Source organism: Epinephelus lanceolatus, chromosome 12 (genome assembly GCF_041903045.1).
Source record: "Epinephelus lanceolatus isolate andai-2023 chromosome 12, ASM4190304v1, whole genome shotgun sequence".
In the NCBI taxonomy this organism is placed as follows: domain Eukaryota; kingdom Metazoa; phylum Chordata; class Actinopteri; order Perciformes; family Serranidae; genus Epinephelus; species Epinephelus lanceolatus.
This window is the reverse complement of record NC_135745.1, coordinates 41,259,727-41,283,901: the sequence shown is the minus strand read 5'-3', so window position 1 is coordinate 41,283,901 and position 24,175 is coordinate 41,259,727. Positions and strand designations below refer to the sequence as shown.

The 24,175-nt window shown below is 41.9% G+C and overlaps 2 protein-coding genes across 4 annotated transcripts in view; both read left to right on the top strand.

Moving 5' to 3' along the window:
* The window catches only part of hhla1 (HHLA1 neighbor of OC90), a 32,927-nt gene extending 15,696 nt beyond the window's left edge, over window positions 1-17,231 (top strand). For both annotated transcript variants that reach the window (XM_033651341.2, XM_033651340.2), the window contains exons 13-16: window positions 355-1,596; window positions 11,315-11,471; window positions 12,210-12,292; window positions 16,735-17,231. In XM_033651341.2, the coding sequence (XP_033507232.2) occupies window positions 355-1,596; window positions 11,315-11,471; window positions 12,210-12,292; window positions 16,735-16,778 (1,526 nt within the window). In that variant the 3' untranslated portion in view covers window positions 16,779-17,231. The remainder of the gene's footprint in view (window positions 1-354; window positions 1,597-11,314; window positions 11,472-12,209; window positions 12,293-16,734) is intronic.
* A 2,710-nt stretch (window positions 17,232-19,941) lies between these two features.
* Window positions 19,942-24,175, top strand: part of oc90 (otoconin 90) — a 44,731-nt gene continuing 40,497 nt past the window's right edge. For both annotated transcript variants that reach the window (XM_033649791.2, XM_033649790.2), the window contains exons 1-2: window positions 19,942-20,078; window positions 24,059-24,110. In XM_033649791.2, coding sequence (XP_033505682.2) covers window positions 24,068-24,110 — 43 coding nt within the window. In that variant the 5' untranslated portion in view covers window positions 19,942-20,078; window positions 24,059-24,067. The remainder of the gene's footprint in view (window positions 20,079-24,058; window positions 24,111-24,175) is intronic.

The following is a 24,175-nucleotide window of genomic DNA, read 5'->3' as shown; positions in this document are numbered from 1 at the left end:
GATATAAAATGGCTACTCCTTACGTAGATGTAAACATCCCATTCTAAGAAAAACAATTCTTATTTTCAGGTGATTACACTTACACTTATTATGTTATATTTCATTTATGCCAATACACGTCCCTAAATGCAACACAGTGGACTTTTAACAAGTAAAACCTTGTGAACCATGTGAAAGTAAGAATTCTAAGTGGTAGTTGTGGGGCTGCAACTGTGTTTTCAGTTCACTCTTTAGTCAATAAAATGTTACATAGTTAAAAATACACACTTCAAATGTCTTGTTTTGTCCCACCATCTTATTCCAGACAGTAAAACAGACTTTGTCTTTTCTTCTCGTCTGTGTTTGATTCTGTAGTTTCACCAACAACAATGGATCAAACAGCTGTTTTAACAGCAAAGATCACCACTGCCCAGCCGCTGGCGACAGCTCCACAGCCTGTAACCACCATTCCACAAAGTCAAACTACAGTGGACAGGCCGGAGAGAACAACGAGAGAGAGGACACAGGAGGTGACAGTACAGGAAGTGACAACACGTGCAGTGATGACAGCACAGACAACAGCTACAAAAGTGCCAACAATTTTACAACCAGTCACGTCAACGCAACCTGAAACCACCCTGCAAGTCACCACTGCGTCTGTAACGACGGCTTTAGCTCCAGCCACAGTAAGAGCTCTACCAACCACAGTAAGAGCTCCATCAACTACAGTAAGAGCTTCATCAACTATAGCAAGAGCTCCATCAACCACAGCAAGATCTCCGCCAACCACAGCAAGAGCTCCATCAACCACAGTAAGAGCTCTACCAACCACAGTTAGATCTCCGCCAACCACAGCAAGAGCTCCATCAACCACAGCAAGATCTCCGCCAACCACAGCAAGAGCTCCATCAACCACAGCAAGAGCTCCACCAACCACAGTACGAACTCCATCAACCACGGCAAGAGCTCCACCAACCACAGTACGAACTCCATCAACCACAGCAAGAGCTCCATCAACCTTAGCAAGAGTTCCATCAACCACAGCAAGAGCTCCACCAACCACAGTACGAACTCCATCAACCACAGCAAGAGCTCCACCAACCACAGTTAGATCTCCATCAACCACAGCAAGAGCTCCATCAACCTTAGCAAGAGTTCCATCAACCACAGTAAGAGCTCCATCAACCACAGTAAGAGCTCTACCAACCACAGTTAGATCTCCATCAACCACAGCAAGAGCTCCATCAAGCACAGTAACATCTCCATCAATCCCAGTAACAACTCGTCTAACCACAGTAAGGTTTCCATCAACCACAGTCACAGCTCGATCGACCATGGTAACAGCTCAAACAACCCCAGTAACAGCTCCATCAACAACCACACTGACCACAGCATCAACCAAACTCACAACCTTCTTACCAGTTATTAGTCTGACCCGGCTAACTACATCTACACATCAGCTAAGTATGATGGCCCAGCACGCCACGTTGACAGGTCATACCACAAGACTTTCACCCGTCCATCCCACGGCAGGATTTACTGTGTCGAGAAGGACTACAGGGCTTCTAAGCAGGATAACTACAACACCCAGCAAGTCTCTGGAAACAGAAAAACCAGGTAAAGAGTTTTGGTTCAGGAGGTTTATCAGTATAATTTAATGGGATTATACAGGTAGTGAAATTCACTGTCTGTGCTCTGGTGTTGCATCGGAAGAAATTGGCAGTATGGGTGTTTGTGAACAGGCAGGAACAAAAGGGACAATTCAGTCAAGATAGTTAAAAGGTTTTTTATGCCTCTGCGCCAGCGATGGAGGCATTATGTTTTCGGGTTGTTTATTTATCCGTACACAACACAAATGTCCACTTAGACTCGAGGATAAACTGGTTAGATTTTGGTGGTCAAAGTCGCTGCAACCGTACATCCATCTCATTCTCATGAACGCAATATCTCAAGAACAGCACGAGGGACTTTCTTCCGATTTGGCACAAACGTTCACTTGGACATGATTATGAACTGATTTGATTTTGGTGGTCAAGGGTCAGAGGTCAAGGTTGCCATGACCTTGTATCCATATTGCTCTGGTAGACACGATACTTCAGAAACAGTTTTAGGGAATTTCTTTAGATCTGGCACGAACGTTCACTTGGACTTAAGAATGAAGTGATAAGATTTTGGTGGTCAAAGGTCAAGGTAGCTGTGACCTTGCATCCATCTCATTCTCTTGAATGTGATATCTCTTCAGATTTGACACAAAGGCTCGCTTGGACTCAGTGCTGAAGTGATAAGATTTTAGTGGTCATAGGTCAAAGGTCAAGCTCAGTGTGACCTTATCTGTCTCATTCTTGTGAACATCTGATGCCTTGGAGGAATTTCTTTAAATTTGACACAAACATCCACTTGAACTAAAGAATACCCTGCTTAGAATTTTGTGGTCGAAGGTCAAAGGTCAAGGTCAGTGTGTCATCACAAATACACATTCAACATCATATCTCAGGATTGTTTAGGTCTTCTGTGTGTGAAGCGTCCATGTTTTCACAGACATGGATGTAAACTGACTGGTGCGTGGTGGCATACAACCACAGCACGGTAATTCCATTTTTTTTTTTCATATCCCACTGTGGTGTTTTTGATGCTGACGGTTCACATGTGGATCTTTTCTCATTTCCACCGGTTCATTTTTAGCCAGAGCAGATTCTGAACCTTAAAATTTGCTTGAAAATTCATATATGAATATCCTTATTTAGTGAACATTGACATGATATTGATATTTAATGACGCAGTTCATTTGTTTCTGACTTTTTTGTGTTTGTCAGTTGTTCCTTGAAGTCTTTGAAGTGGCAGAAGGAGTTTCTACTCTATTCCTTTTGATAATCTTGTCTTATCTATAAATACAGATACCTAATATGTAGAGTCTTGCATGCTGTAACCAGAGCAAATAATGGGTCATAAATGAGCTGCAAACTTGACCTAAACGATGAAATTGTTCTTTTTGTAAGTGCCTTCCAGCATGATTGGATAGATAGATTTCTGACCCGCTAACCCAATGGGTCTGATGTGGGCGAGGTTAAAACGATGTGATTCAGGTAACAGACAGATGATCAATGGTTAGAAGACACCAGTGTTGATGGTTGGAAAGACACAAGACATGAAGTCAGACACCGTATATGCCCCAACTACCCATCCTAGCCCCTCCGCACTCTACTTTCACATGACAGTCAAACTTTAAAAAGGACATCTGTTCGCTTTCCCGACAACCTACAACCCCGAGACTCTGAAGGCGTAGAAACCATCAAACGCATGTTTAATTATTGCTGACAAATAGTAGGAGCTGTGTTTGTGAACCGCTCTGCTCTGCTCTGCTGTCTGAGCAGGAACAGTTTGACTCTCACTGCTGACCTGCTCTCACAAAACAAACTGTAATCACATCACATCCATTCACTGTCATTTCTGGACACACCAACGGATACTGATTCAATTTAAGCCTGGGGAAGGGTGTGTGTGTGTGTGTGTGTGTGTGTGCATGGGAAGGAGAGAGGGAGCCATGCAGGAGGCTGAGATAGTCACTATGGTAACGCAGGCGCAGCCCCCTTTATGTGAAAGCTTTGATGGTTTTTAGCAGCAAAGGTTAAAAGCAAATTAAGACCAAATATTCAGCGTTCGTCTGTGTGCTGCATGATCACTAAGCATGTCGGGAGGGAAAAGAGAATCTGAGGCACAGAAATAATCAATACAAGCTGCGTAGTTCACAATCAAAGAGGTGAAATTAATCCTGAAATTATAATGCTTAAAAGTAAGAGCAGTATGAACATGAGGGGTTTCAATAGGATATCAGTAACGATGAGTGAAATACAAATGCTGTATAAAATAAGTCGTGATTTTAACACAAGTCCAACTGAGGTAATGGGTCAGATTTTATTAATAATACATAAAAAGATGCATTTATGTCATGCAGTTTTCAAAAATCATAATTCACACATGAAAACATAATTTTACATCTTCTTTTTTTATGAGAACTAAACAAGATTTCAGTTCTAAGTGAAAGAATTTTGCTTCCAGTCAATAGTGGGAAAAATAAATAAAAAAAATACCCCCTAATATCCAAGATTATTGTTTCATTATTATTGTTGATTAATCTGTCGATTTTGGCCTAATTTCAGAAAATGGTGAGAAATGTCAATCAGTGTTTTGCAAAGCCCAAGATGACGTCCTCCAAAGTCTTTTTTTGTCCACAACCCAAAGATATTCTGTCGTAGAAGACTAAAGAAACCAGAAATTATTCACACTTAAAGAGTTGAAATCGGATAATTTGATCTTTTTTTTTTATCTTAAAAACTTTCTCAAACTAATTATCAAATGAGTTGGTGATTGATTTGATATTTGGCAACTAATCAATTAATCATTGTAGCCCTAACCCGTAAAAAACATGACTTAATTGCACGTGATCATGAGTTTTTCAGACATGCTAAAAATCATAATTAACATGTCAAACCATTAAGTTCACATTTGCTTTTTTTAAGGGAACTTCATGTATGTCAGTTTTAAGGGATTTTTTTTAGCTTCAAAATCTATCTTGATATCCAAGATTATTGTTGTCGATTCATTTTTTCATTATTTTCTTGATTAATCAATCAGTTGTTTGGTCTATTAGATTGTCAATCTGATCCCCAATATCCAAGATACTCTCAGAATCGATTTACCAAAACCAGAAAGATGATACAAACCAACACAGACCCAAAACACGCAATGTAGAATGAACAACGAAATCTTCCATCAGTGCAAATTGGCCTCAAAAAAAGGTCCACATTAGGACTACAGATTGTAAGCACTTTCCTTAATTGATCAAGATTAAGATTAAGATTATTGATCAATTAATCTATCAATCGTGATATAAGAAAAAAACTAAAAACTTTGCTTATACCTAAAAATTCCAAATGTGTTTTTATTCTCAATCAGAGCTCCGACCAACATGTTGTTTATTCCCTGACAGCACTGCATTGCCTATGAAACATATAAAGATGTAGAGGCCTAAACATACGAAACACACTGAATATAACGAAATAATGCTTTGCCTGCTTCATTTTCCAGTGTCACCGCCACACTCTGTTTTCAAATTCCAAGATGGCCACCTTGTTAAATAATTAGAACTAGTCCATACCCATTGGTAGCTTTGTCACCTTCTACCTATGCCAGTCCTCAATGCCTATGTGCAGTTTCACATAGATTGACCACGTCAGTGAGTAGAAAAACGTGGGACAGACAGAATGACTGACTGACAGAATGACACACTGACAGTTTCTGTGATTATGTACAGCATACCATACCATGACTTAGTCATACCAAAAATTAGAAACAACACCAACATTGGTCCACAGGGGGAGCCACAGCGATCGGTCACATTTTAGCCATTTTGAAGCATTTTTCTGTTGTTATAGCGCCACCCAGTTGCCAATTAGAGTTAAATTTCTCCAGTCACCTTGAGGCGTCCTGTTCTACATATCTACCAAGTTTAGTAAAAATCCATATGGCGGTTAGGCCTAGATAAGAAATGAGCTCTCTAGCGCCCCCATTTTGTTTGATGGGCTCAATAATGGAGGGGTCCCCTCAGATTATGTGTGGTCATATGCCTACAAAGTTGCGTGGTGATGGGTGAAACCCTTGAGATGTTATACACCTTTATGTGATGAGCCACGCCCTCCGCAATATTCATTGCCTTATAGAAGCTCAGTTTTAGTAAGTTTTCCAACTTTTGCCAAGAGGGAACTTTAGATATTGGTCCCTAGATTATGTTCACCCAGTTTCATGCAGATCGCTCAAACTTCCTAGGAAGAGATCCATTTGAAGTGTTTTTCAAAAAATTCAAAATGGCAGAAAATCTATATAAGCGGAAGTTATGGGTTCTTGAGGCAAATGTTCCTCATGAGGAGAGGCATCTCTGTGCAAAGTCTCTACGACATACGGGGCATGAGATATGCCCATTCAAAGTTTGACATTTCAATCGGTTGCTATAGCGCCCCCCTTTGGCCAACTGATGTAATATTGCTTCATTGGCATCCTCCCATGACCCTCTACCACTGTGCCAAATTTCACATGGATTGACCAAGTCAGTGAGGAGAAAAACGTGGAACACACACACACACACACAAAGTTTTCGTCATTATATAGTAAGATGTGCCATTTGTTTGCTGACGCTAGTCATGAAACATACTTTCAAAATACACCATTCTGCTGAAAGCTAAAATGTGATAGGATACAACATGTTGTTTTTATTTCAGAGTCAGATCTTTGTTTGACAATACGTTGGATCATATTCTTGTCAACCAACTAATCGGTCGTCGATTAATCATTATCATCCCCAGTCCAGATTGTATTTTGGACGCAGTTCATAAGGTTTTCTTCCATTCTTCCTGTTGTAGGATGCATCATTTATATTTGACCTTTTATTAATTAATTAATTGATTAATAGTCCGTGTGTCGTGTTGCTGTCTTTGTGGCCATTTATCTTCCACACTTTGCCTGACTTTGTCTTTTTTGTTGTGTATAGGTCACCCAACTAGTGTGCCCTTTGAGGGTTCATAAAAATGCCAAAATAATCTGAAATCAAAATTTAATACAACAAGTAAACTACCTTTAATAAACTGTCACTTGCACCACAGAGAGCCTGTTTTTGACAATTTTAATGAGTTTATTCATAAACCAAATAAATAAATCAGCCACACAGTTTTTATTTTATGCCTATACTCTCATTCAAACGATGTATTTAAGTTATTGTGAGAGAAATGCTGAATATTGAAGATACACTACATTTGATATTTCCCTGCATTTCCCAGCAGAACCAGTAGATGGCAGTAACATCTCACTGTAGAGACAGCAGCTGCTCCCCCACCGAGTTCTGCCTGGCAACAAACAGAAGGCCGGAGCATCCTGTGCAATTTGTCACCGAGTCATTAGTGTGCAGTAAAATGAGCATTTGTGGCCCAGCTGCACATCTCTGCACTCTGTCGAGTCTGTGTGTGGACGTCTCATAGAAGATGGGTCACACACACACACACACACACACACACACACACACACACTCGTCATAAGTAGCTTTGGTCCACTGTGCTGTAGATGGTTGAAGTGTGCGCACACTGCAGGTCATCTCGTGTTAAAGTTTTGCTGCTGTGTTGCAGGTTTGCAAGGTGATTTGAGGTGAAACACAGCGTGTGATAAGTTGCATTTATTGCCGGCCTGTTCTCACACTCGTCAAATTCTGCTGCTTTGCCAGTGATGTCGGCGTCAGGCACCAACGCACCGAGCCATCTTTCGTAGCGGTGCGATACACACCGGGTGCGTCAGTTGTAGAGGCAGCAGGCAACAACCAAACTCATCAAAAACCACCACTTTGTCAGCGGGTGTCCGTGTCAAACAGGGACGCACAGAGACACCCATCGCGGCGGTATGATGAGCGTCAGACAGTGGCAGTTTGTAACGCCGCCAGCAACTGCTGTAATATAAAGAGTGAGAAAGTCCAATGAACTCCAGACTTTCATGTAAGCAGGAAAAACTGTACATGTCCTGTGAAAATGAGGTTTATTTTTAAAAGACACCGTGCATATGACAACAATCAATTTTCCCTGACGTCCAAAACAGACGCAGGAGGGTACCGCATGCATCATGAGGTGCGGGCGCTTCCAGTCGCCTCTCAGCTCTGCTAAATGTGTGCTACATTTAGGCTCTTATGTCTAGTCTGCAAATCTGGATGGTGCTTTTTGTGGTTGCTGTTGGACGGTGATAGCGTGCGGCTGCAAGTTACTAATCAGGGATGAGCAAATTAATTCACTCTTTTCTGCTGCTAGCCAGGTCCAAGTATCAGTAAGCATTGAGGAAAAGATGGGCACCAGCTGAACTAGCATCCTGCTAGCTGTTCTGCAGGTGTTGGAAAATAAACTGGATGACCTTCCTGCTGCATCAGTTTCCATCAAGATATTAGGTACTATAATATCCTTTGATTCACCGCGGACTTGGCAAAATCTAGGAAAGTGCCATCCAACCTGGTGACTCTTTTTTTACATGCCAGTCTGACGGAGCAGAGGACTCTGGTGAGAGGAGAGATGTGATATGCTGTCCTGTTCCTGCTATGGATCACTGCAGTGCAGTGCTGCCATGTTCGGGAGGAGCGGGATGTTTGAGTTAGGATCAGTTTAATCACTGCACAACCAGAAAACCTAGATTACCAGAACCAAATGGAAACATAGACGATCATAAAGCAGCTGCCAAAAATGTAAGAAGACACCAAAAGGAGTAAATTACAGTGCACAAGTTGAAGGAGCTGATGGATTTGCATGTCTCTGGCGTGGTACCTTGTATAATTTCCATGTGATGGATAAATGATTGATTGACTGAGTTGCGTTGCTAGCCTGGAAATCCAGACTCAAATCTAGAAAGATTTTGAGTCTGGCCCTCACCGATACACCCTTCCTACCCAAGGGGCGGCACTAAGTGAGGCATTTCAAATGCCGCTGCACACATTTGGATAGCACGATGGCCAATCAGAGCAAAAAACAAGGTGAAGTATTCATTGCACTAAGCCCCATTTGTTTGCCGACCAGTGGGGCTAACTGATATATTATGCTTTTGCCATATCCCGTCGGCAAAACAGCAAAAACGTCCTTCCTGGAAACGAAGGCTTCTAGGGCAGTCTTCTGTTCCTCTCTCAAGGAAAAAGATAAGTGTAGTAGGCTTAGCGTTTCTTCCAAAGCTAAATTGAATGGACGCGGTCCTTCTGCAGCTGCCATCTTGGCTGTTTACTTTCAGACTCCTACGGTGCAGCGTTGTCCTCATCATGTTGCGCCCGCCCAGAGCCCGCCTCTGTCAGATAGACTGATCTGTTTGGTCCGATAGGCGATTGAGCGGGCTCTGCTCGTCAGGGTCAGATCCCCGTGCAGTGCAAATTAGAATTTGCTCGGGGCGGGGCATCTGGATTTCCAGGTTATTGCGTTGTTGCTTGCTTCTGGAAAGCAGACCTGTGTCAGTTGGTCAAAAAATTGTTTGATTTATTGCCATAAAATTCTTTACAGACATTCATGGTCCCCAGAGGATTTATCCTCGGGACTTTGATAATCAAGGGACTTTCCCTTTAGCACCATCAAGTGGAATACTGCAGCCTCAGCTATTATTTTAATGCCACTTATCCAATGTTAGCCTGCTGTCATGCTAAATAAGATGGTGAACACCTGCTAAATATAGATAACATGCTACTATGTTAGCATTTAGCTCAAATCAGAGCTGTGCTTGAACTACTTATTTCTCTAGATGACAGAGGATGGTTGTATGGTTGCTATGGCTACAACTAACAATTATTTCCATTGTTAACTGATTTGTGGATTATTTTCTGGATCATTGATTAGTTGTTTCATCTTTGCAATGTCAGAAAATTGTGAAAAAATATCAGCACTCAGATGTCGTGATTTGTCCACAACCCAAAGAAATTCTGTCATAGAGGAGTAAAAAAAACCAGGAAATATTCACAGTTAAGACGCTGGATTCAGAGAAATTTTGACTTTTATTTTCTAAAACGTTTTTTAAACCGATTATCAAATTAGTTGACAGTAAATTTGAGGACAACTAATCTATTAATCACTGCAGCTCTATTGCAGAGTTGGTTGTGTGAGGGTGAAAAAGATTGTGCACCTAAGCAGTATATCCATTAAGTTTGGGTAGAAGGCCCAAAATTGGACGTATCGTAGCTTTAAAAAAACAAACAAAACAAAAAAAGCGTGAGAGCCAGTGAGAAACTGACAGTTCTGATAATTGTGATATGACGTAAACATGATGTAAGTACAGTCTCACTGAGCTGCGGGTGCGGCTGCAGACTCTTAATGGCAACACACACTGGTAATCTATGATGCACATTGAAACACCTGTTCCTGTTGTTTTCTATATAAACCCTTTTCTACCTTTATCTCCACATTCTTTCCCCTGATCAGCACCTCCCGCCCACCTTCACTATTTCTGTCTGCACCACATGTTCAGTGTGTTACGACTGCAAATTGAATCTGTAATTGACACAGATCAAATGAAGCAGCACAACATGGCCGCTCTGGGTGTCACTTGAATCTTGTTTTTTCGTCTATGTTGTGTTGCGCACAAACACACACGTGTCACATAAATGTGTCACATGACCCTTGTCTGACAGGAATTTTATGTCAGTTTAACATCACTTTTTCGTTTTTGTTTGAGCATTTAATTCTGTGTCATATGAACATGAAAACACTTAGTACACTTTTTTTTTATTCCACTGAACTATAAAAACATTGTGGCGAGCTGGGGTTTTGGGATTGCTAAGATAAGGCAGGTGGGAGGTCACTAACTGTGTATACGACATAACTCTTGCTGCCAAATGTCTTTTACCATGTTTATGAGGAACTGTAATATCCTTTGATTCATGCGGCAGAACAGTTAAATCACTCCACAACCAGAAACCATGGATTACCAGAACAATCCTGAAACATGGCAAAGTATTGAGCAGCAGCCAACGATGTAAGAAGACACAATAACGGACTAAACGACAGTGCACAAGCTAACGGAGCTGATGTGACCACATTTAACTGGACTTGTATTTTGTGATGGATAAATGATTGGATTTATCTGGTGTGAAACATAATTCTTTATGGATTAAAAACTCACACACAACGTGGTGAATTTGTGTCTTCACCTGTGAAATGTTCCAAAGTAAAATGCACTTGTTATCTGTGTGCATCACGCTGAACTGACACTAATGAATCGTAGAAGGGGAAAGAAACAAAATGAGGAGGCGTCGAAGATGAAGACTAAGAGTCAACAATCTTTTTGTCTGAGCTTGCTTTTAAAAAATGTTGCTGCTCTGGATATTGCCGCACTAATCAGCTGCAAAATGAGCAAACAACTGCAGAATGTGAAGATGTAGCTCATTAAAATTCACATTTGAATATGTATTTTTATGGTAATTAGGAGCCAATGTACCTGCAATGCATTAATTCTGATTAGAATGCATCAGCACCAGTGATTCCTTTAATGGGAATTTAAGTACTGAATTGTCATTATGCAAAATGAATACAATGAGAGAATTTGAAGGACGGGTGTGAGGGTGATTTATTCAACACATAAAGTCTCCAGATCCCCACAGGGGGCTTCCAGAGGTCAATAATAATGTCTTTGTTTTACTCTGTTACCTGTGTGATCATCTTTTATCTTCGTTATTAACCTCTTAATTACTTTGCTTTTGTTTGGCAGAGCAGGCGAAGTAATTAAGCAGGTAGTAAACGTGGATCGGAGTTTGCTCGTGACTGACGTGACCTCTCCCTCTGTCTGTTGAGAGGTTGTCCTTGGAGGAGGCCGGAGCTGACTGACCTCTCGCTCTCCGGCAGCACGACGACCGTCAGCGCTCACAAGCTGCAGCCCTGTGTCCTCGAGCTGTGCAAGTTCTTCTCCCAGTGCCTCTGCAGACCCTTCAGCCACAAGACGCGCATGAAAAGGTTTTCACACATCCTACACTAAGCTGACACCACTGCAGCAGATTGGGGTTTTAATTATCTAGATGTTGCAGAGCCAGAGAGCTGGAGGAGCCGAGAGAGAAAGAGGGAGGGCAAACAAAAAGAAGTGAAAACTGAATTTTGTATGATCGGACTGTTTTGAAAAGCACAACAAAAAATAACAGGCACGTGCAGAGGGGGGTCTGAGGGGGCTCAAGCACCTGCCGTCTGCCTCTTGATGTCCAAAGTGACCTTTTGTCAGGGCGTATTTTATGTTGTGTTATTTTGTGAAGGCCTGATCAAGAAGAGCATCTAACAGATAATAGTAATTTAGACATCAATAAAAAAACGTGGTCACAGGAGCTGATGCTTGGATTGTAATGCTTATCTGTTCTTGGTGTTACAGTATGGGTGCCTTGAGCGGCCATAAAGGACAAAGAAAGACGCATGTTCTGGCAGGAATTTCTGACATTTGATATGCCAAATAAAATGATATTATTTATTATATGAAATCAGGTCTAAATGTAAATCTTTAAAGGCTATCCACTACACTGGTGGATAAATGTTCAGACAATTCAGACATGATCTTTTACATAGCCTTTAGCCTGTTAGCTAATCAACTGAAGTAAATCTAGAGTGTAAAAACCAACCTGCATAAATAATCTTTGAGTGAGTCTTTAAACCTAAAGTTTGAACTCGACTCGTGTTGAGCTGAGTTACACTGATCTTCTTGTCTCACAGGTACTGTGACGACAGCCACCTCTGGTATGAAAAACACACGTCTGAGGTGTGTCGGCGGGTCAGGAGAGTCTCCTTCTCCAGAAGTAAGTGGACTGTAGAGGAAGGTATGATTGATCCATCGATAGCAGCCAAGGTGACGATTTTAGCGGCTCTGTAAACACTGTCAGAGCAAATCCTCATCACCTGCCAGGCTCTGACTCTGCTCTGTGAAGTGAAGCTTTATTGAGACTTTACAGATCAGTGAGTGCTCAGATATTAAATCTGTACACTGTATCTTACTATATAATGACAAAAACTCTGTGTGTCTGTTCCACGTTTTTCTCCTCACTGACTTGGTCAGTCCATGTGAAATTTGGCACAGTGGTAGAGGGTCATGGGAGGATGCCAATGAAGCAATATTACATCAATTGGCCAAAGGGGGGCGCTATAGCAACCCATTGAAATGTCAAACTTTGAATGGGTATATCTCATGCCCCGTATGTCGTAGAGACATGAAACTTTGCACAGAGATGCCTCTCCTCATGAGGAACACATTTGCCTCAAGAACCCATAACTTCCGCTTATATAGATTTTCCGCCATTTTGAATTTTTTGAAAAACACTTCAAATGGATCTCTTCCTAGGAAGTTTGAGCGATCTGCATGAAACTGGGTGAACATAATCTAGGGACCAATATCTAAAGTTCCCTCTTGGCAAAAGTTGGAAAACTTACTAAAACTGAGCTTCTATAAGGCAATGAATATTGCGGAGGGCGTGGCTCATCACATAAAGGTGTATAACATCTCAAGGGTTTCACCCATCACCACGCAACTTTGTAGGCATATGACCACACATAATCTGAGGGGACCCCTCCATTATTGACCCCATCAAACAAAATGGGGGCGCTAGAGAGCTCATTTCTTATCTAGGCCTAACCGCCATATGGATTTTTACTAAACTTGGTAGATATGTAGAACAGGACGCCTCAAGGTGACTGGAGAAATTTAACTCTAATTGGCAACTGGGTGGCGCTATAACAACAGAAAAATGCTTCAAAATGGCTAAAATGTGACCGATCGCTGTGGCTCCCTCTGTGGACCAATGTTGGTGTTGTTTTCTAATGTTTGGTATGACTAAGTCATGGTATGGTATGCTGTACATAATCACAGAAACTGTCAGTGTGTCATTCTGTCAGTCAGTCATTCTGTCTGTCCCATGTTTTTCTACTCACTGACGTGGTCAATCTATGTGAAACTGCACATAGGCATTGAGGACTGGCATAGGTAGAAGGGGACAAAGCTACCAATGGCTATGGACTAGTTGTACTATAATACTGAAAGACAGAAAACACACCCTCCTCAGATGAGACACTTATGGAGCAGAGGATACAAGCACTGTTCAACACACAGGCTAATTTGTTGCTTGATGCTTTGAGAGTATCGAGAATAACTTGGAGTGATGTCCATTTTTTAAGTAGCAGTCATGTTGGTGGTTTTAAAACACAGTCGACTACAAACAGAGCTGTGAGTGTGCGAATCAGAAATAATTGGGGAGCACACTTCATCCTTCACCTGTACTGATGGGGACGTGTCAGCCATGTTACTGGGAGTTGGTATCAGAGCTCATTAGAGCAGCAGCTCTGCAGGAAGCCGCCGAGCCACAGCCGTGAATCCTCTGAGCTAATGGGCTCAAGAGGTCGCGGAGAGAGACGCCTCTCTCACAGCTTCTGACACGCTGATCATCCAGAGCTGATCCCACCGCCTGGCCAGAGACAGGACTCACAGGGTGTCATATCAGCCCTCTCTCCAGCTCTAATTAGTCCTCAGTGTGTATTTTTAGACTCGCTTTTTTTACAGGGCTTTGATTTGAAATTGACATAAAGTAGCAGTGAGTGAAATGAAGTTAAGCAGTCAGAGATCATTTAGATGAAGTGTCCTGTGTGGCGCTGCTTCATTTAGATCTGCGTCATGATGCGCAACATCACAGTTAAACCAGAAAACATCAGGTTTGGTAGCAGTCAGACTCATGATCAATATGTTAAGTTGATATTTACATCAGTCTAGAGTTCCGAATAACAATAATTCCAATTATCAATTATCACTTTTTTGAGTAATCCTGTCGTCTATTAAAAACAAGGCCACTTGTTGCATATAATAGTACATCACCGTACCTTCTGAGTTTGCTGTTGACTGATCCAGTGGAGGCATGTTGCTGTCTCTTCTCTCCAATGATGCAAGCAATGTGTTTGTCTGCAGCTGTGAGTGGGCGGAGCCTCCTGTAGTTGTGGGGTCTTTTAGGCTTGTGTACTTTTTTTGCATCAAGTTTCATATTGAACCATTGTCTTTTAACTTCTTGGATGGTTCTCACAATGGAGAACAGAGAGTAAACGGCACCTGTTACCTCCTTCCAGGCCTTTGATTTACCTGTCCCTGTCACACCACTACTAACAGAAGAAAATCAAAATGTTTTCTCAACCCCACTTCACCTAAAATAAGTCTCAGCGTCAGAAAAGCTGTTCTTTTTCTCTCTGTCTTTCTTTCTTTCCTTGCTCCATGTCTGCAGGTCGACAGGATGCACCTGTCCATGGTAATTCTCACCTCTTTGTACAGTGGTCACGTGATATTCCTGCTGACTCGCAGGAGCGCTTATGAGTGATTGGCACTCATGAACATATAAACGTGCCTACGGTCAAATCTGAGTCTTCTGCGGTGTTCATGATTCTCGTGTAGGTTTTTAATGTGCACATGTACTCACAGATTCACTGACATTAGATAAATGAGACCCACTGAATTTACAATGATGCCATGAAACAGTAATTGTTAGGCACACATGATTTACTGACTTAACTGATTACTTAATCAGTCATAAAAATAGTTGGCAAATGATTTTCTGTCAGTGGACTAATTGTTTCAGCACAACATGTTTAATCTAAATCATGATGTGGAATAGGTTGTGTCTTCAACAGTTTGGCAACCAGTTATTAGAAACGATTATTAAAAATCAAAGCAAAGTGAAGTAAACATCATTGACCTTTTTATAACATTTCTGTTTTGTTTTAGGGGTTTCTTTGCCAGTAACTTGCAATTTTCAGATATTTGTTAATTTATTGCTGTGAATGACGTCATCTTGAGCCTCAGTGAAATCAAAACACACTTATGATCCAGGTAGAACAGCATAACGCACAGCGAGGTGTGAAGACAGGCAGGGTGTCTTTTTATGTTGGAACTCCTCACACTGAAAGTCATTTCACACATTTAAAGGATAACTTCGGTATTTTTCAACCTGGGCCCTATTTCCCCATGTGTATGTGTGCGTATGATTCATAGGTACAACTCGTTTTAAAATTGGTTCAGTATTGAGGGAGGCGGATGCAACCGGCAGCCGCGAGGTAGATATGGGGGCAAATGCGTCCCGTATAAGTTTGCGTATTAAAAGTGTTTTTTTTTTCGCCACTGACCGGTTCAGATCGCCAGTGCTATCTCTGTAAATAGCATACTAAGCGTTTCCCTTACCTCTGGGCTGTGATGTCATCTCGCGAGAGCTTTGCTTGTTGCCGGAAGAAAAACGACAATTCTTGGTATCAGTATTACATGCATAAAGACATATTAGTTATACTTACTTGATGGATAGTTGACCATTTGGTCCCTGTGGTTTTGGCCGCCTCCTCCAATTTATTTTGGGCACATGAAAAAAGGTATCCAGCACTGCCCTGTTGCTCAGAGGGAGGGAATCCTCTAACGTAGTTACACAGCATTTGGTAGTTTCTGTATCATCCTACGTTCACATTTCAGAGAACATAATTCTTCCTTATTGATGTTTTTATTTCACCAACCTTCAACCCACCTGTGTGTCCCTGCAAGTAACAAGCAGTGTTTAATGTGTGTTTAATGTGTGTTGAATCAACTAAACTTGAGGTGTAACTGTAACTTGAGGTGACACACCACAGGTTTAGAGCAGGTTTTCAGGAGTCAATGCTGCAGTGACTTTCTGCTGCCTCAAAATACCATTGACCTGACGACGTCTCATTTTAAGACCTACATGCTCGTGCGCTCACAGATGGGCACAAGTACTTTTTCTACTTGCACAACGTAGGCGCGGCCTGCAGAGATGACACCTGCGCCGGTCTGAAACTAGCAGTGTCAGTTGTGCTGAACTGTGCAGAAGGTTTAAGATAGGGCCCAATGTCTCTTCTGTCTTCTTTCCACTGACCAAGGGAAGAACGGTTGGGTGTGTTTAAATCCTCCTCCATGTCTGTAGTCAGTTCATGACAAGGTTGGTTTCTTTAGAAGCGTCACAAATGTTACCATGGTTACCTGCAGTTTATCAAAAGTTTAACTTGACTAAATCATGTTTTTTACTGAAATTCAAAGTATCAAAACTGTACATAACATAACCTGAACTTTTGGATTACAGCTCATCTCTCCAGTTACTTTAAAAGCTTTTTTTTTTTTCAAGTGTGTCAGAGATGACCTCATTAAAGCCGCAGCTGACAGAAGAGTCTGTGTCCACTGTCATTTACCCTCGTCTCCACCCTCCTCCCTCCACAGATCTGAAACAGAGATGCCTGACAAAGATGTGCAATAAACTGTGACCAGAGTGAAACAAAGAGCTGTTCATCATCACAGGAAGTGACTGAAAACTACAAACTACAGCTGAGTACACTCCTGGAGCATCTGAGGAATGTGTGGAAACAGATTTCTAAATCTGAATGGAATCTGGAAATTGTTTACACTGAAAGTTTTTATACAGAAGTGCGACTTTTACACATTTGTCATATGTTGACTTTTATCACTAGAATCTACACAGTGATTTAGATTTTTAGCGGACACTACACGTATGACCTAACTGCACCAAACCAAACACCAAAATCTGGAATCCTGGACTATTTATAAACATCAGATTTAAAACCAAGCTTTTCAAATCAGCTGATGATTTAAAGGTTTGGAAACGGTCTGGAATTTGGGAAAATATGTACAAACTGTGTCTTTTTCTAAAGGAACCAATTTAGATTTTTCTTGTCAGTTTAATAAAAGTCTGGCTAATTTTCCCAGCTGCCCCTGCTCCATCTCTCTGATGCTGCTTTTCAGTCAGATCTACATCAAAGACTAATGAGGTGGAAGATACAGATTACCACCATTTGTCTCCAGTCTGTATGTCGTCGTAACTTTTGTTTTGATTTTTGATTTCACCCCTGACCGCCGCCCTCCTCCAAAACAGCCGTATGTGAGGTCTGTACAATAGGCTGACCAAACGTCCTCTTTTGCCCGGACATGTCCACTTTTCACGTCCCGTCCGGGCGTCCGGGGGGTTTTTATAAACTGATGATAATGTCTGGTTTTCCGTGTGTTTGTGTGTGTGTGTTAGAGTGCTGCATGGGCAGCATATTTCTGTCCGAACCCGAACCAAGCCCGACATTATTTAATGACCAAAGCACTGAGTTTGTGTCACACAGTGGTTACAGGCTATTTAACAGGCCGGGCGTGCGCCGTGGGTGCTCAGCTGCGGAGAGGGAGACCTCCGTGTTTGAGACGGGAGCGGGAGGCGGGAGCTCCGACGCTTCTAGCAAGAGGAGAGGGAGAAATATAACAAAATAAGATAAAATAGGAAAAACCTGTCTCCCTCTTTTATTTTATTTTCAGCGTTTAATCAGGGCGGAGGCGGGCGGCTCGGTCCGAGACTTCAGCGAGGGGAGAGGTAGAAACAAACGTGTGTGTGTGTGTGTGTGTGTGTGTGTGTGTTATGTTCAGGTGTTGTCACGTAAATAACAGTGCCCAAGCAATAAACAGGACAGACAATAGGATTTTATTTATTTTTACACTACATTTTCACTGAAAGCTGACTGAATCCGACCCGAGCCCGAATACAATTTATACATTTTTGACCAAACCCGGCCCGACCCATCGGTACCGTCGGGCTCGGATTGCCACACTCTAGTGTGTGTATGTGTCCCCTATCTACAGGGGCCTATCTGAATTTCTGTCTTTGAAAGATATTATTTTGTAATATAACTGAATTTTCTATCCATACATATAAATTTTAAATATATTAAAATTATAAGGCATCTTTGAGTAAACTGCGAGTATCATTTAAGTAGGCTATGTCGTGGCCGGCCAAGTGTCCTCTTTTTTGGAAATCAAAATATGGTCACCCTACTGTACAAGCAGCTCATTACGCTTGTTATGCCCCATATTTGCATTTATTGTTGGGTGAAGACTTCTATTTTTTGGTGAAACTGCTTTATAAAGTGTTTTTACTGGTTATAATCACCTGGTCCATTTGTTTTGGAGAGGAGAAGTCCTCTGCGGATAATTCAGCTCCCTGTAAAAACCTCCTAAATGTCGCGGCTCATCTTTCACATTCCAAACAGCATTTGGAAAAACACCAATTTGTTAAATGAAACTGCTTTATTTATTGTTTTTACTGGTTTAAACCATTGGGTCCTTTTTGTTTTTTAGAGGAGGAGACCTCTGCCGATAATTTCTCTCCTCTTGAAGTTCTGGATCAAAAATAAGATGAGCACACTTCTGCAGGTGCTGTGCAAGCAGGCCTTCTGCTACCAGCCAAACAGGGTAGTAGAGACAAATCTGCTTTGTAACGTAAAACTGCTTTATTTAGTGTTTTTACTGGTTTAAATCTGCTTTTCAGTTTGTTTTGGAGAGGAAGAGACCTCTGCAGTAAAAACCTCCTGAACAATTAACACTGAAGGAATTCTAACCAGAAGTTTCAGCTGGTTGCAGTCTGCTATCCTCACCGCTAGATGCATCGAAATCCCCCTAAATCTCACACACTAAACCTTTAACATACATCTGTAATTTATCTACTAAGCATACTTGTTTTAACCCAAATCATAATCTCGTCCTAAACCTAACCAATCTGTGACCGTTTCACAGCATTAATTAGTAGTTACTGGATGTAACTCTAGTTCTATGAGCATGTGCATCTGTCGCTGTTACTCTCCAACAGTCATATATGTCGTTTTCTGAGTCGTTGGCAAATGACTGTGAAATGCAGCCGAAAGCTCACAAAACTGCAGCTCTCTTTATCATGTATAGATCATTTATATTTATCTTGAGGGACCCCTTAAACTGTATAAACTGCACAGCACGTGATGTCACTCTAAAAGGTTTCATGTCACTCCACTGCAGCAAACACGTGCATCCTTGTGTGCATGCTAACTCTGTACAGTGCCGCTATGAGTGAAACTAAATTAAAATTAAATCAACACCTACATGAAGTTCGATTTATATCAAACTGGCCATCGCTGCAGGACTTCTGCTCTGTACGTGTTTCTGTAATTGTGTCCACTTCTTGTATGTAAGAGGACATCTGACATAAACATCTGTACCATCCTCCCTCATAGATGCACCTGTCTCACACAATGCCCCACTATCAGCCCACCCTCCACCTGTTATTAAACCCACAGCTCCTCTGCTTCACTGACCCCTCCTCCCCTGCAGGTAGTCATTGATCTGAACTCCCGCGAGGATCAGATAAGACCAGGTCGACCCCTGGGTCACAGATCCAGCCCCCTGTGGCACAAAGACCACTCTGTGGGTCCCTCTGTCAGGACCCTACCTCCGTTAAAGCCTCAAATACCTGCACAGGAACCAAACTATGATAAGCTCCTGCTCAGGTGTCACCTGATAGCCAATAAGACCTGAACTGAAGGGGCTAAAGGTGCCCCACCTCCTCAGTTGGACTGATAAACACAGTTAGTGGAGCTGAGAGTTTATTCAAGGCCACAAAAGGACTAGAAAAGCTTCCACCCTCTCTGTTGACTGCTAATGTCCATCGGAGCTGCGTGTGATTCCTTACAATGACTCAGGGTTTCATGCTCATCTTTATTCAATGAAGAGACACCAACTGCTGCAGCTGCTGCCCCACAAATAAGGTAAGATTTTATTCACTGACTCAGTTTGTTTGACATTTTAAAGTTTTGTTTGGTTAACTGTTGCGCTCAGTTTTTGGAGGCTTTAATTCATAATTACAGGTCTTAGTTTGTGATGTAGTTGCTCTGTAATTTTGCATTGTACAGTGTTTGATTTAAGCTAAAATGGACAGAGTGTTTCAGCCCCTTTTAGCTTCTAGTTTTGGTTTTGTGGCACATTTCCTGTCTGGTTCAGTCTCAGTGTTTCCAGCAGCAGCAGGCAGCTGTTTTCATCGCTGCTCACGGAGCAGCTAAAGAGAGAGATGTTTCCCTCACGAGTTGGTGGCGACCAAAAACAAAGCTAGAAGAGAGTAAATATTGGACTTGAGATGGGAAGATTATGTTCTGTGTTTGCAAGATGGAATTGGGCAGCTAATTTTAAACTTACTAACAACTTTAAGGTGGTTATAGCACACACTTTGTGTCTGTCTGCTACAGTAGCTTGTTGTCGAGTCTCCAGTCTCCCATTGTGGCCAAAAAAAATAATTAGGTCCTAATTCAACTTTAGTGAGATCAGATTGTCACAAAGAATAATTGTAGTTTCCTACAATTACAATAACAATGACAATAACTTTACACTAATAAATTTTGTAGCTGGGCGGCACGGTGGTGCAGTGGTTAGCACCTTCGCCTCACAGCAAGAGGGTTGCCGGTTCTATCCCAGGTGTCGGAACCCTTCTGTGCGGAGTTTGCATGTTCTCCCCGTGTTAGCGTGGGTTTCCTCCAGGTGCTCCAGCTTCCTCCCACAGTCCAAAGACATGCAGGTTAACTGGTGACTCTAAATTGTCCGTAGGTGTGAATGTGAGCGTGAGTGGTTGTCTGTCTCTATGTGTCAGCCCTGTGATAGTCTGGTGACCTGTCCAGGGTGAACCCTGCCTCTCACCCAGTGGCAGCTGGGATAGGCTCCACCCCCCCGCGACCCTCAAGAGGATGAAGTCGTTAGAAGATGAATGAATGAATGAATGAATGAATGAATGAAATTTTGTAGCTAGAAATGCTAATGTGCAGACAGCACTGAAGGAGACAATAATGAGTCATTTTTATAATGGTTATTACACATTCAACACATCACTAAACCGTCAGATTACATCCTTATATAGCTTCATATACAGGATGCTGAAGTTCAGCCCACTGCTCAAGATGGCTGGTTCCACTTTTCTTGGTTTAAACATATTTCTTTCATCAGGTTTTTATCAAAAAGCTACACAATGTTCGTGAGGCAGCTACAGAATAGTTATGTTTTCGTAACCTTTGAAGGAGCAGTTTTAATCCACAGTCTGCTATTTTGTAGCCCAGAATAGACAAACCAACATTTGGCATTTTTGCATGGGACACTGTAGTTCTCTTACACCAGTGATCATCAACTGGTGGCCTGCGGGCTTCATATGGCCCACCAAAGCTTCTGATAGCAGCCTGCCGAACGCTAATGAATTTAAAAGACGTTAGAAACCATTTGTCAGGTTCAGGTAAGCTTTCTAGAATATATCAAAATATTAAATGCCAAAAAGTGACAAATCAGCATCCTGAGTGAGCTATAAATAACTTACAGATACACAATGTGGCGTGGCCCTCAGTCTGTGTCTCTCTCCATGTCTTTTTTTTTGGGCCATTTTGCCTTTAATCGATAGGACAATTAAGTGTGAAAGGGGGAGAGAGAGAGAGAGAGGGAGTGACATGCAACAAAGGGCCACAGGCTGGAGTCGAACCCAGGCCGCTGCGGCAACAGCCATGTATATGGGGCGCCTGCTCTACCACTAAGCCACCAACGCCCCATCTCTCTCTCCATGTCTTAGTCTTCAGTCCTGATAATTTTGCTACTTTAATGCATAAAGTTCAAGGTTTTCAGGTCTTGTCAGGTTCGGGTTTTTTAATTTAACCCATATTTTGCTGGTCGGGTGGCGCGGACCGGATAATAGAACCTGAAATAATTCCTGTCTTTTATGATGGACTGCTGCCGCCATATCTGCATTCAAGGATGGGGACTAACTCACGGCTCTTATTCAACTCCTTTTTTTTCTTTTTAATTCTCCATGTGCTCTGACATAACTTTTTATTTCATTATCTTTTTTGATTATTAAAATAATTTTATCATTTGATCAAACAATTATTGACTAAACTATTAATCTGTGTTTGACTATAAACATATATTTTATTTTATTTTATTTTTTTAATTTGAAAGTCCAGCCCTTGTACAATTGTAGCTGATGACACTTGTCCTGCAAGCTTGGCTTGGAGAAGTTTCAGTCGGTTGCAGTCTGCAGCCTGACCACTAGATGCCACCAAATCTCACACACTGGACCTTTAAGGCCCAGACAGCCATTTTGATTGACAGCCACTAGCATTTTTCCAGCTGCTAAGTGTGTTAGCAGTCAGTTTGCAGACTGTAATATTTCTCTTGTAGCTGTTTCTCCAGTCTTTAGGTCTCAGATCAGCTAATAACAAGGTAAAGTGACATTTGACGTATTGTAGCTCTTATTGGATAAATTCAGAGACTGGAGTTAAATCCTTTTTAAATGAAGTCAGTGATTGTGGTGCAGTGTTCTTCTAATTGCAGCAATGGAGCGCTCCAGTCTTTGTCATAGCAATTGCAGCTGAGGAACCCATTGAACCCATTCTCACTCCCAGGTCGTCAAAAATACTGACGCTTTGTCACGTCCCTCTTGGATGCACAAGGCAGCCTTAAGTGTCTGTACGAGCCATAGTGGTACCAGGGGGTCGGTATGGATGGGCAGATGTGTCAGACACAGGACTTTCACCCAGGAGACTGCTATTTGTGTCCCATGTCAAACCAACATCAGCTTTCTTTTAAGCCAAACATGTTTTTCCCTAACATAACCACGCAATTTTGGTTCCTAAACCTATCTGAAAGTTTGTTTTAAAAAGACATTGAATGCATGTAAAGAGCAGAAGTTCACATATGTAAAACTGATGCTGGTGGAGTACCGTGAGCGTCATAGTCTGAAGCTTAGCACCTCAGACCAAAATATAACACACAAGCAGACAGAAAACAGGAAATAAGAGCTCCTGTTTTGCACATGCATGTTCCCCTGCTAGTGTCCCCACCTCCTCAGGTCATTCAGCCCACCACACAACGACTAACAGTGTCTCCTTATATTTCTCTCCCCCACTGTGAGCCAGACAGTGACATACACATTCTTATAGACATATTTTTAGTATAATAAGATGTGGAAGTGGTTAAAAATACCTCAAAGGTTCCCCTAGTGTGGACTCATTTGATACAAACCCCAGAGATCATATAAATGACTCTTTGTTGCCATTATGTTGCATTAAAGAGCAGCATTGACCACTTCAGTTTTAAGATGACATTCAAGATGAAATAAAGCCATATATATAACTGCATTAATGAGACAGCTGACCTCCTCTGTGCTGCATTGATGCCTGAAGTACCGATAACTCCACTGCTCTAAGTGAAATGTGCCGGGGGCCTGAATAACAGTAATGATACACTCTGTCACCTCGCCGAGCAGAGGGAGCCACAGGTGGGCTGAGCTGTTTGAAGCCATTAAAGACACCAAACCAGCGAGCGGAGAAGGTCGTCCGTCTCGTCTGGCGTGGCAGTAATCAGCGCTGTAATGACGGGGGTAATTTATGGAGCTGGGTGGGAGATGTCGGGGTAAATTCAGGTCTCTGTTACATGAAAAAAGAAAATAAATGGTGATATTTCTGGCCCCCTGTGATGAGCATGTTCATTTCTTTGATTGGGTATAAGGTCTCCACATCACCTGAGTGGGTGTTGAGGTGAGTGACAGAGTTTAAGCCAAGCTTTTGCAATAATAATGATAATAATAATGTGGAGCTGTTTGTGCTGCTATATTACTTCACACCTGCCTACAACTGCAAAGATGTTTCATAGTAAAATGTTTGTGTCTTCTGTCACCTAATTAAAAGTTCATGAAACAAAAGTCTTCTCCATCTGAATGCAGGTTCAAGTCATGTTTCTGATATGGATTTTCATGCTATCTGCTGTTCCAAACGGTGAGTAAGCACACTCATGCTACAGACGCTAACTTTCATAAAACAAACCTTTTTGTCATATTTGC